The sequence below is a fragment of the Mastigoproctus giganteus genome, chromosome 6 (genome assembly GCF_048544385.1).
Source record: "Mastigoproctus giganteus isolate SK-2022 chromosome 6, ASM4854438v1, whole genome shotgun sequence".
Taxonomy (NCBI): Eukaryota; Metazoa; Arthropoda; class Arachnida; order Uropygi; family Thelyphonidae; genus Mastigoproctus; species Mastigoproctus giganteus.
The window spans coordinates 43,885,486-43,898,712 of record NC_143580.1 but is presented as its reverse complement, the minus strand read 5'-3'; the positions used below and the strand labels follow the sequence as shown (position 1 = coordinate 43,898,712).

Sequence of the window (13,227 nt, the reverse complement as noted above, 5' to 3'; positions counted from 1 at the left end):
GTTAATTCCAGATGTCACATTACAGGTGAATGGCAGTACCAGTTAAAGCAGCACATAAAAAGCATGCACAGTTGATCACAGGTAGACAGAACTGAATGGAACAAGAAAATAACCTAGATTACTTCACAAGAGGTGTGAAAGGGTTGTCACATACTGGTGTGTGTGTGTGCTGAACACTGCATGTCATTCATCCCAAGCCAGGTAGACCACTATTAATAACTTGATAGTATGCTGACAGTTGAAACATATTGCAACAGGAAATCGCAAAGGATGGTAGTAAAGAATCTCTCAAGTCATCTTATTCTTTATGAGATGACTCAAGAGAAAATTGACAGGAGCGAGACAAGTGCAACACCAACAATTGTTAATAATATACCTAAAAAATTAAAATTAATAGATGACAGAACGGGTTCTATGGTCATACAGCTGCTTATAAGCCACTGCCTATCTTGGAGCAGAGAATGAAAGCACTGGACATTGATGCAGTAGCAAAACATGTGGAGTAATAAATCACACCATATCACAGTCAAAGCAACAGATGGATGCATCCAAGTGCAACATATGACCAAAGAACAGTTTCATTCAGACTGTATTAGACCACCAATGAAATTTGGTGGTGGTAATGTGGTGGTAAGGATCTGTTTTATATAGTTTGGACTTCCAATAATGCTCATAAGTAATATGAATAAATCTATTTCCATAATAGAACTTTTCATTCTCATCAGTGTATGAAATCTATTTTCAAACTCCCCATGATGCATCTCATAGCATCAGCCAGGCTCAGTTTACACATATTCCCAACTCAAGTCTATTATGCAGTTTCACTAAGTCTCTGCTAAGTTAAAAATCAAAACTGATATAATGACTGACATATCACTTATTATTTTTTACTCAACTGCTTTTATAAGCTAAGAGATACAACAGGGAACTACTCACATAATGAGATATCTTTATTAAGTTAAAAAACTGTCTATTAAAATCAAGTTTTTTACCTCTTGTGTGAGAGTGGCAAATGGAATCCGTTCATCACACATAGCCATAACATGAGCAAGTTCTGCAATGAAGTAACCTGTATGTTTCATTCGTTTTGCAGGACTGTCAGAATGGGAAAGCAACTAAAAATAAAATTTCATATAAAATCAATTATATAACATAAGATAAATCTTTGAATATTTAAAATAAATATTTAAAACAAATATCAGCTGTTGTAATCAGAGAAGTAATCTAATATATGAAATAAATGCATTTTTCCTGTAACTTTTAATCAAAGAAATAAATACTTACTGTTAACAGTTTAATTATCCATGAAGTATTCCTATTCAGTTTCCAGTTGAAAAATTGATAATTTTTAGTTATTTTTCAAAATTTAAACTGATACGTTATTAAGATATAGTAACTGCTTCTCCTAACCTTACTTTTAAAAATAGGACAAAATGATACAGAAAAATGCAGGGCATAATGACACAGGCCAAATAAACAGGTAATGCTCTTGTATTCTCTATACCTCTGACCCAATGTAACCATTCTGAAGTATAAACAGAAAATCTATTTTATATACAGGAAGTTCTCTAACACCTCATTTTCCAGGCTGCTATATGTTCCAACAGAAACTGTGCATTAATCACTTACACCTTTGCTTGCAGCTGCTGTTAATCTATTAATCTGGGTATCCTAGCTAGCAGTTTTCTGACCCACCTAACACTGCCAATATACCATCAGCAAATAACCTTGCACTCGTTCTATTTAAGTGTCCCATCCCTGTAAAAAAAAATTCCTCCATTAACCATGCTAAAAAAAATCTCCCCCAAAATTTGCTCCTTCTGACATTCAACATCTTTTAACCTCCCTTGTTCTTAAAGATATTTCCATACCATTTAACATATAATAACTCTTTTATATAATTACCTTCCTTTTTCTACTTAACAAAATTCTTATTAGCTAGGGCTGTCAATTTAGAGGTTGTCTTTTACACACTCTTAGCTCAGCCAAATAATAACTACTGTTAGCAGGTGACTGCCCATTATCCTCATTATTTTGCAGATGTCTGTAGCACTTCTATATTCATAATCTCTTACCATAACTTGATTCTATAATTTGTTTATAATAAGATGTAGAGAAAACTACAGAATAATTTTCCATACATCTTTCAACATTACATTTTCTCAACAGACTTCTTATCTATTTTGGCCTTCTATTTCAACCTTTTATTTCTAGCTAATAAATTTCTCCACCAGCTACATTAATACCATTACTTTTAATTTAATTTCGATGTATTCTTTTGGTTAACTATTGTTATTTGCAGTGTATTTTTTTCTTTTTATATACTATTATTTGAAGATTATTATTGCATTATTTTAAATAGGTTACTTCAATATGCTTACATCTATACTTTCTTTTAAACTTTTTGCACCAGTGAAAATTCAAATGAAATTTCACACTTATTAGGACAGTGAAAATAAACTTTAATGTACTGTTTTATTGCTTTCTCATGGTGCATAATAAGGTACTGTCTCTAAAATCCTTTCTCTGAGATGCCAAGAGATATATAAAGTAATTCTGAATTTTTTCCAAAAAAAATATATATATTTCTGAAGTTAATAAAATTTTACACATATGCTTCATATATAATATCTATTCTTATAGAATTTTTTTTTACGTTTTTAGAAAATGTCAGCTTTTTTGAAAAAATAACTCAGGCCATCCCTAGGGTAATAGCTTAGAAAGTGACTCAGCACTTAAAGGGCTAATAGTGTCCAAAGCTATGTTACAGCTTTTATTCATTACAGTGTATTTTTTTTTTGTAGTATTAATGGAATTATGATAAATAAGCAGAACTGGTGTGAGAGAAAGCAACAGAATTTCTAAGTGGGTTTAACCGAATGCTAAAATCCCACTAAGGATATCAGAAATAAATTATGAACAATATTAAATATAAATGTAAAAATACTCACGTGTTGCTGAGTTATTTATTACTGTTATTTTCAAGGTCACAGCCATTCTACCGAGTCAGCCATTTTCATGAGATAAAAGAACTACAGCAGTGCCACCTGCTTGTTCAGTGGGATTAGAAATTCAGCATAAATTGCGTAAAATTATTAAACTGCGACATCACCATTGTATAAGAGCTACCACTTCTATATAGCTGCATAAGGCTTGGCAGATCGGCAGCTTAAATCCCTAGCCCGGATAAATGGTGAGGGTTGACGTCAGGAAGGGCATCTGGTCGTAAAAACTATGCCAAAACAAAAGATAATTGATGGAAAGTAGATGTGATGCCGACCCCATATGAACGTGGGAAGAAGGGAAGGACAAAGAAGAAGAAGAAGATTAAATATAAGTGACTTTATAAACTGCTGAGACTAAAAATAATATTCATAGTGCTAGTAAAATATATTTTTTTGTTGTTCTAGTTTATAAGTTTCTAAAGAAACAATACACTTACTTTTCTTTTGCCTCCCATGTTTTGTTCACAAACTAAAAGAAAGCAAAACAGGTAAATTTCAATACATGTTATACGACATTTTGCTTTTCAAAAAAACAGAGACTAAATTTTTGGGTCAGAACGAAAAATGCAGTTTTTTGTGTAACACTGAATGATTATTACAGAGTGTAGTTGTCACTTTTTTTTAGATATATAATTCAAAAAGAATAAAGAAAATACAGGAAATGTCATTCTTTATGTGTGAGCACAAGTACACAAATGAGAGTTTCAATTTATTTACCAAATTTTACATTATTTTTTGAATATTAAATTCAATGTATCAGAGAAAATTTGCTTGGAAAGATGACAGTGTACATTCTGCTAGAATTTCATCCTAACGTGCAACAAATTTTTCTGAAATGTGTAATTCTCTTTGATCCATTTATCTTTCCTTTAGATTTTATTAATTTCTTTGTTACTGCTATTGCGATAAAATTCTTACTGCCAGTGTTACATTGGTTCTTAAAACATTTCAGACATTAATCTTTCTCTTCTGCTTTTCACATATTCATTCCACTGCAGCAGCAAGTGGTATAGTATCTATGGCGAGCAATATGACCTATAATCCTCTGTAATTTTAATACTGCTAGTTACTTGTACTGGAACTGTGTAACCTTGCTATCTATGTAACTTTGGGGAAAGCGTGTGTCTCACCAGATCACTGGACACGAATTTTGATGTGGTGTGCTTTTGTTATCTCAACTATAAATGTTTATTTTGATAAAAGAAATTTCCTTGCTTCATTCAGCAATATTCCCTTTCTCTATAGAGAATGTTGCTGAATCAATACTATACAGTAAGACCCCGACCCCATATCCACGGGGGATACGTTCCAAGACTTACCGTGGATGGCCGAAACTGAGGATGCGAGTGAACACCTGCTGATCCCATATATAACGTGATTTTCTTGTACATACATACATATAATAAATAATAAAGTTTAATTGATAAATTAAACACACAGTAAGACATTACCAACATTAAATATGGTAATAATAATAAAGTATAGCCGACTCTCAATTTATTTACTGGGATTGGATTAACTGGGACACTTCAAGACCAAACGTTTAGTTTGATTTAGTGTATTGCATCAAGTGTTGTGTTCCGTCGCACCGCAAAAGGACAATTTTTGCTTCGCTATTTATGTCAGGGATGTCAGAATTTATAGTAACTAAATTTTTTTTTTTTTTTTTGTTTAAAAATTGCGAAAATGATGGGCAAACGCAAGAGTTGTGCTTTCAAATTATTCAAGTTTGAAAACGGTGCATCTGTTAAATCTCTAAATAAAGGGAAGCATCACACACAAGTAGTGCATGTTAAGTTTTTTCGTTTTTTTCTCCCCCATGTTTAACTGCGGGTAACTGAATCAGTGGATACAGGGGGCACAACTGTACATAATTTTATATTGTATTATAACCTGCACCAACTTTATATAATACATTTTAAATTATTTTATGTGCAGGGTTTTAATTTACAGATATATTCAGCCAGTTCAAGTGCAATTATGTGACAATCATCAGTCATTTTTAATCCACTGCAGGATGAAGGCCTCTCCAGCAACTTTCCAATTCCTTCTGTTTTGTGCAATGGCCATTCATTTACTGCCCACGAATACCTGAATTTCATCTGTCCATCTCCATTGTTGTCTTCCAGGTTTTCTTTTAGCTTCTTTGGGGTACCATTCTGTTATTTTCTTAGTCCATCTGTCACCATGTCTTTGAGCTGTGTGTCCTGCCCAAGTCCATTTCAGTTCTTCAGTTTTGATAAGAATGTCCTTTACCTGAGTTTGCTGCCTAATCTATGTTTCTCTTCTTATCCAACAATCTGATTCCTAATATAATTCGTTCTATTCTTCACTGTGTAGTTTTCAGCTTCTCTTCCATTCTGCAAATCGTAAATGATTTAGGTACTCTCTATTCACATTGACTCTTTTCTGCGACAAGTCCAATCTTCTGAAAGCTTCTTCAAGGGCAGCAGTAATTAACTTGGGAGATATTGTCTCCTTGTCAAAATTCTTTCTCAATTTTAAATTTGCTACTGTCTTTTTTTAGTCTAATAAAAGAGGTAACATTCTCATATATTTTCTTCAAAATCATAATGTATGGGATGCCTATGCCTTGTCTTTCCAGTGCCCGAAACGTTGCCTTATGTTGTATGGAGTGAAACGTCTTTTCATAATCCACAAATGCCAGGCATAATGGCATTTTATATTCATTTGCTTTTTCCATTAGCTGTGATATTATGTGAAGGTGATCCATAGTTGAGGATCCTGTCCTAAAGCCAGCTTGCTTTCAGTTGATTCTCATCAAGTATTCTTTCTGATCTGTTAGTCACCCTTGTGAACAACTTGTAGATGTGGGATAACAAGCTAATTGGTCTATAATTTCCTATTTCTGATTTATCTCCTTTCTTATGCAGCAAAATTACAATTACATTATTCCACTCCTTAGGCATCATGCCTTTCCTAATGTATTTTGTGAAGAGTCTTGCCAGTTTCTGTGTTATGTCTTCCTCCTAATTTTAAAACGCTACAGTACCTTCATCTTCACCTGGGGCTTTTTGATTCTTCATTTTCCTTGATACATGTTCTACCTTATCAAGAAGGATATCAGGTATGTCATACATGTTACTAATTTGTGATACATCTTCCCCACTGCTGGCATCATTCCCTTGCTCCTTATATAATACTTTATAGTAGTCTTCTGCTATTTGAATTATGCCTTCTCTGCTATTTATAAGTACACCATCACCATTCTTCAGATTCAGCATCATTTGTCTTTCTGTATTACTGCTCGTTGCTGCTGATTTAAGTCCTTTGTTTTCCCATAATGCTTGTTCTACTTTTCTTGTGTTAAATCTTCTTATATCCTCTGAATCTCTAATGACTTTGCATAATTCAGTATACTCAATTTGGTCCTTGTCAGTGTTTATCTTTCTCTTCATTTGTCATCTTCGGTTCATCATGAATTGTTTCTTGACTAATTTTTGCTTCTTTGGATTTCTTTTTACCTATAGGTTTCTTGGACTTCATCACTTTCAGAAAGTTGTAGTATTCTTCTGATATCTTGGTCCTGCGAGGTCTGCAGAAGCTCAAACTTGTTCCCAAGTTCCAGTATATACTCCTTTTTCTCCTCTTCTGTTATCTCAAAGACATTCGTATTATTTACTCAAGTCAGTTTTTTTCCTTTCTTTTCTCACATCTCAAGTGTGCATCTTACCATTCTGTGATCACTTCCAACATTTACCTTGTTCAGGATGGTAACATCGTTCGCAATATATCTTCTGTTAGTGAGGATGAATTAAATTTTTATTAGGTGTTAATCCATTTGGGTTCTTCCATGTACACTTTCTGTTCGCCTTTTTCTTGAAAAAAGTGTTCATTACTGACATTCCTTGAGATTCTGCAAATTCCACAAGTCTTTCACCTCTTTCATTTTTCACCAATTCCAAAATATCCTATAGTTTCCATTTCTGTGCTGTTTTGTCTCTTTCCAGCCTTAGCATTAAAGTCCCCCCCATAATGATGGTGTAGTGAGTTTTCTGTTCACTTAGAAGTCTCTCAATTTCCATGCACATTTCTTCAACCTTCTCATCATCATGGGTTGATGTTGGTGCACATATCATTATAACCTTTAGTTTGTACCTCTTAGATGTATTTGATGTACTTTTGAATTCCAAAATTTTGTTTTTAATATATTTATGGACCAGAAAGTCAATTCCACCTTCTCTCTTTTCACTGTTTCCATTGGTGTACAGGAAATTTCCAATTGATAAACTTGTGATTCATTTCTTCTTCTTTTTTCAGCCAAGCCGATGATATTCCAATTCACATTTTCTAATTCCTTTTCTAGCTATAATATCCTATCTTCACAGATGAGCATTCTTACATTGTATCAGGACAAGTTCATTTTTCATACATGTCATCCTGGTCATACCCAGAGATTCTTTGCACCCTCTGCTTCCACTCTGATCCTCTTGCCGCCATAACAGGGAGAGTGAAATCTGCTGGGAAGCCATTTGTTTCATTGTGTTGTCATATTTAATTAAGTGCTGGAGGGTTTGGTCTTTTCCTCTTCAAAGTGACCAGGCATCTTGAAGAGAACCACTCTACACATTCGTTGCCACCAAAGCGATATAACAGGGATTACTAATGAGAAGGTGTGCATGAGTGGATTTTAGGGAGGCAGGCCAACCAGACTTCTCTTAAATCTTCTAAAATAGAAAATTATTGGATCCATCAGTGTTTTAGACTGTCTCATAACACACAGAATGCCTGTTCCCCTCTAAGCCCATAAGACAGTATATATATATAGGGTATACATATACAGTATACAGCCACTCCCTGGCTTACGTAATACTCGCCTTATGGAAATTTGACTTTACGTAAGTTTTTGCCAGCTGGTGCAAACTTAAAAAAAATGTGGAAACGTATTTTGTATCCTGTAGGAATAAATGCAGGTATCGTGAAAATATCGTAATGTGAACCCAATAACACATTTTTTTTTTTTTATAAAATTCATTCCAATCCTTGGAAGTCGAAAATTTTGCTATATTACTAATCTATTTATCTCTCTAAAAGGTCATATTTATAGTGGAAATTGCACTACCCTTTCATCGTTTTCATATGTTCCCGTTATAAGAATCAATTTTGAACACCTTCGTGATATTTTTCTAAAGCACGTTTTTGGAGGTCACGACCATAAAACAATAAAAGCAATTTGCGCCTTCCAGTTTATTGGGCTTTTCTGTTAGTGCAATCTATTATAAACAGGCAGTAAATTCTATCTTATTGCATTTGCAATAATGCCCATAACTAGAATTCTGTGGGTTTTTTACATTACGGTATTAAGGTGAGATGAGTTCCTCTTCACTGAAATCTAGAATCATATAAAAAACAAATAAATTTTCAGAATCTTCTCTTCCTATTCACTTATTACAATGGTGAAGGGAAAGGGACCAATGGAAAGTGCAAGTGCTAGGGCAGAGCTAGGAAACGAAACAAAATCGATTTAGAAATGAAGATGAAAATGATTAAGAAGTATGAAGCAGGACAAAGTTTTTCATCTATTGCATGGAATTAGGTCTTGCTGCTTCAATAGTGAATACTATTTTAAGGGACAGTGCACATATAAAAGAACATGTTAAAGGATCAATGCACTTAAGATCAAGGTGATCACAAAACAGCATTTAGGTGCTATATCGAAGATAGAAAATCTATTAATAATATGAATGGAAAATCAGATTCAGAAGCAAGTGCCCCTGAGTCCAATGGCCATTCAGGCAAAAGCAAGAAGTATTTGAAGATATTAAGGATAAGTACGGCGAACCCCAAGCCAATTCGTGGCAAGCAACGGATAGTTTAATAGGTTCTAGCATCGCACTGGTTTCCAAAACATTAAAGCATGCGGTGAAGTAGCCAGTGCTGATTCTGCAGCTACAGAGAAATTTTGTGATGTTTTGGGAAAAAAAACCTTTCTAAATCTTCACAGCCCTCAACTTTCACAGCGGCGTGCTTATCAGCTGAAGAGTTAATTTTAATTCTGACAACGATGCTTGAAAGGTAAAAGTTGCTGACATTATGCATGTCTCGTCGCTTTTTGTAATTTTATAATTTTGAAATTTTTGTAATTTTGTACACTTTTGTAATGAGATAAAAATATTGAATAAATAATTCTATTTACATGTTCGTTGAACATTTCTTTCTTGCTTCACTCAAATTTGGAAGTGCTGCATAAGCATTTAGGGAAATTCTGACTTACATAGAGTTCTGCAGAACGCAACCTTTACATAAGTCGGGGAGTGGCCTCTTAGGTACTCTTAATATTATGTGACAAAGCTTTAGCTAACTGAAAATTTTTGAATTCCAGGACCAGTTTTCAAGTTAGGGAAAAAAAAGTATATATATATATATACTTTTATACGTTAGATGTGTTATATATATATATATATATATATATATATAAACACATCAAAATGATTAATTAATGTCACTTACATTAATATGAAAAGATAAGAATTATGGCATAATGTTTATTTGTCAAAGCATATACAAAATAGATGTTTGCAGATACTGTCCTTGATGAAAAAAGTTAAGGCAATTCTTTCTAAATTCAACAAAATCAGAATTTAATAATTATAACCCTTCCCCCTTTTTTTTGTTTCTTCTCTTCAAGATGCTACCAAATGCAATGATTGATCCATGACTCCCTTTGTTTTGAGTGAGATACATATAAACAAGTGTGTGTGTGTGTGTGTGTGTGTGTGTGTGAGAGAGAGAGAGAGAGAGAGAGAGAGAGAGAGGGGGGGGTGCAGTACTAAACACAATCTTAACAAAGGCCATCTGAAATCAGTTATTCACTTTCCAGAGAGAAAGAATATTTCCATCCAGAATTCAACAACTGTCAAGTATGAATAACATGAAGAAATAAATTTTTTAATGTACTACTCAACAACTGTATTTTAATCAATCAGCTACAACAATAAAAGCATATGTAGTCAAAGGATATCACAGTAAAACAATATAATGCCAAAGTTTGGCAACACCCTTTCAGACATCAGCAAAGGCACGTGATGCAAGAAAGCCAGTTTATATAGCATTAGCCAAAAAAAAAAAAAAAAAAAAAAACCCTTATTTCACCCATCCACTTGCTCCAAATGTTTGTCAAGTTCTGCCTTGATTCTATTTAAGCTATCAACTTCTACAACAGATGGAAGTTTGTTCCACCAATCAACCACCCGCTGGCTAAAGGCAAACTTCCGCACATTTATCCTACAACTGTCTTTCCTCAATTTGAATTTATGCCCTCTCAGGTGATTATTCTGAGCAAGAGGAAGAATCCCATCAGCACTGAGCAGCCCATCTGCTCAACTTTTCTAGATCCTGTTGCACCAGTGTACTGTCATTAGTGTCATTAACAACCCTTCCAACCTTCGTATCGTCTGCAAACTTGGACATTAAGCCTGATATACCATCAATATCATTTATAAATACAGAAAACAACAATGTACCCAACACTAAACCCTGAGGGACTCCACTAATAACATTAGTCCATGAAGAGCAGTGTTCACTGATTACCACTCTGTCTTCTCCCAAAGCAGCAATTTGCCTCCAATGCCACATTGCTCCAATTTACGCAGCATTCTTCCATGCGCAACAGTATCAAAGGCTTTTCTAAGATCCAAATATATGATATCAAAGTTATTCTTTACATCCAGTATCCAATCAAATTAGTCAGACAAGGCTTCCCCTTAACAAACCCATGCTGTGTCCGAGCTATAACTGAAGTCTTATCTAGATGATCCTGCAGTGCTTCTTTAACCAGTGCCTCCATTAATTTCTTGGGGAACAGAAGTTAAACTAATCGGTCTATAATTACTTGTGTTGCCCTTTGATCCTCCTTTGTGAATTGGGGCACATTTGCACATCTCCAGGCCATGGTTACCTCCCCTGAGTCCAAGGAAGCTGTCATGATTATGGCTAAGGGTTTGCTTACTTCATGATTATGGCTAAGGTTTGCTTACTTCCTTTGCTGCCTCCTTTAATATAACTGGATAGATCCCATCCACCCAAGGTGCCTTTTTTTATGTTTATCTTCAACAATTTCTCCTCCACTTTCCTCTCAGTTATTACAAAATCATCTAGCTCTCTGCCAGAGTTTAATTTACCTCTGGCATTCTCCTCCCTGAATAACTCCTCATGTGTGAATGTAGATGCAAAATCTCATTTAGTTTGTTAGCCATCTGAGCAGGATTATCAACAGTTGAACCATCAATATCCAGTGGACCAATCTGATTCATTGTTTTCCTTCTAGAGTTTACATAGGTAAAGAAATCTTTGATGTTTTTCTTTGCATCCTTTGCCACAATATTTCTTGTAATCTGCCTTCGCCTGCTTAACCTCCTTTGTAATTTGGTTACAGATCAACTTATATCTATCATAGGCTTCTGTGTCACATATTAATTTATATGTATCCCATGCATTTTTCTTCTCTGTCACATGTCTAATTAGTTCATCTGACATCCATTTAGGCCTAAACCTTGAACAATATTTCTTTGTTGGTATGAAAAGCCTAGTAGCTTCCAAGATTAATTCTCTGAATGCTTCGCATTTTGAATTTGCTGTTGGTAACATCATCAGTTGGTTTCCACCGTATAGAATTTAAATACTGTCTCAGACCACTGTAGTCACCTTTATGAAAGCAAAAACCCTTCCCTTTATCCTTGAGGTAGTTACCCCTTTGAGTAAATCCCACTTCAGCACACTGATCACTGCCAACTAGTGGTTCCTTTATCTGCAGATTCTTGATGCATGAAGAATCCACTATTGATAATTAGATCAAGAGTATTACTCCCTCTAGTTGCCTCCGAACATGCTGCTGTAGAAAATAATCATCCAATAAATCCCCAAAAGCCTTCCTAGTGTGGTGAGTGACCAACCCAAAAATTCCAGTCAATATCCGGGAAATTAAAATCCACCCCTTATAAGACACTCTAATTTACTGGCCCACTATTTCCCTGAACAATTGCTAATTATACTCAATCAGATTCATTAGGCCTATGAAACACACCTACTCTCATTTTTTTCCTTTCCCAGTGCTTATGGGCACCTCCGTAGCCAGGTGGGCAGGACACGTTTCTTGATTAGACCGGGGTTCGAGCCCATGACCACCGAATACAGATGCGGAAAGGTCAGGGAATGACCACCGCATATCCCCGGAGCAATATGGCCCTTAGTTGCTAATGCTCCTAAAAAAAAAAACAAAAAAAAAAAAAAAACCACAAATAACAGTGCTTATGTCACACCAAACAGACTTAACATTGCATTGTCAACCCACATCAAATTGGATGCACTTCCTTAGATTTTATGCGTTTCCTTAGCTAATGGCATAACCCCTCCTCCCTTCCTGTCCTGTCTATCCTTTCTGTACACATTGTACTCCCCAAATTTCAGTTCTGCACTGTTTATGTCTGTGTTACACCATGTCTCTGATATCCCAACAATATCTGCCTTTGATGTCTTGACTAGCATTCTTCAAGCTCATTGAATTTATTAACTATAACTCCTAGCATTGGTGTACATGCAAGGTATACATGCACCTGTTGTCTACTCTTAGTTACCCTAACACAGCCCATGTATTTACTTGTTCCACTATGACTCCCAGCAGTCCTGGAAATTCCCAGTGCCTTGCTTTCCAGGCTGCTGATGATGATGAATATCCACTTTGGAGAGATATGCATTAAAATAATAGCGGCAGCCCCCCCCCCTCTCTCTCTCTCTCTTCACCATTTTGGCAACTCTACACTAAAAGTCTGTTCATAACCAAGCCCCATATTTTAAAATTTAAAACCAAAATAGATTGTTTTATGTGAAAGGACGATCCTAATTTCTTTCTTCAAAATAATACTTTTTTTGTTTTCATCATTCATCACCCTGTTTGTATTATGTTTACACCCTTCCTATTATGATAGTAAATATAAAACATTTACCTTGGCTTTCCCACTTTTTTCCCAAAGGTCTGGAGATCACAGCTCTGAAGTATGTTATATATACACAAAGGATAATATATAAAAACTAATCTTTGTATGAGTATATTTTGGGTAACTTCTTCCACTCAAATTGAAAGGAAAAAACAATGAATTTGCTGTTTTTTCCTTTTAATTTGGGTGGATGATCCTGGAAGAAGGATGGGTGACCCTGGGAGTCATCATGGAACAAGTATATACATAGGCTATGTTAGGATAAATAA

At 35.0% G+C, this 13,227-nt stretch overlaps 1 protein-coding gene across 1 annotated transcript in view; it reads right to left on the bottom strand.

Annotated features, from left to right (window-relative positions):
* The window catches only part of MED14 (mediator complex subunit 14), a 306,818-nt gene that overhangs the window by 110,349 nt on the left and 183,242 nt on the right, over window positions 1-13,227 (bottom strand). The window contains exons 18-19 of the mRNA XM_090375928.1: window positions 3,443-3,474; window positions 993-1,115 (exon numbers count right to left, since the gene is read on the bottom strand). Of these exons, the coding sequence (XP_090232054.1) occupies window positions 993-1,115; window positions 3,443-3,474 (155 nt within the window). The remainder of the gene's footprint in view (window positions 1-992; window positions 1,116-3,442; window positions 3,475-13,227) is intronic.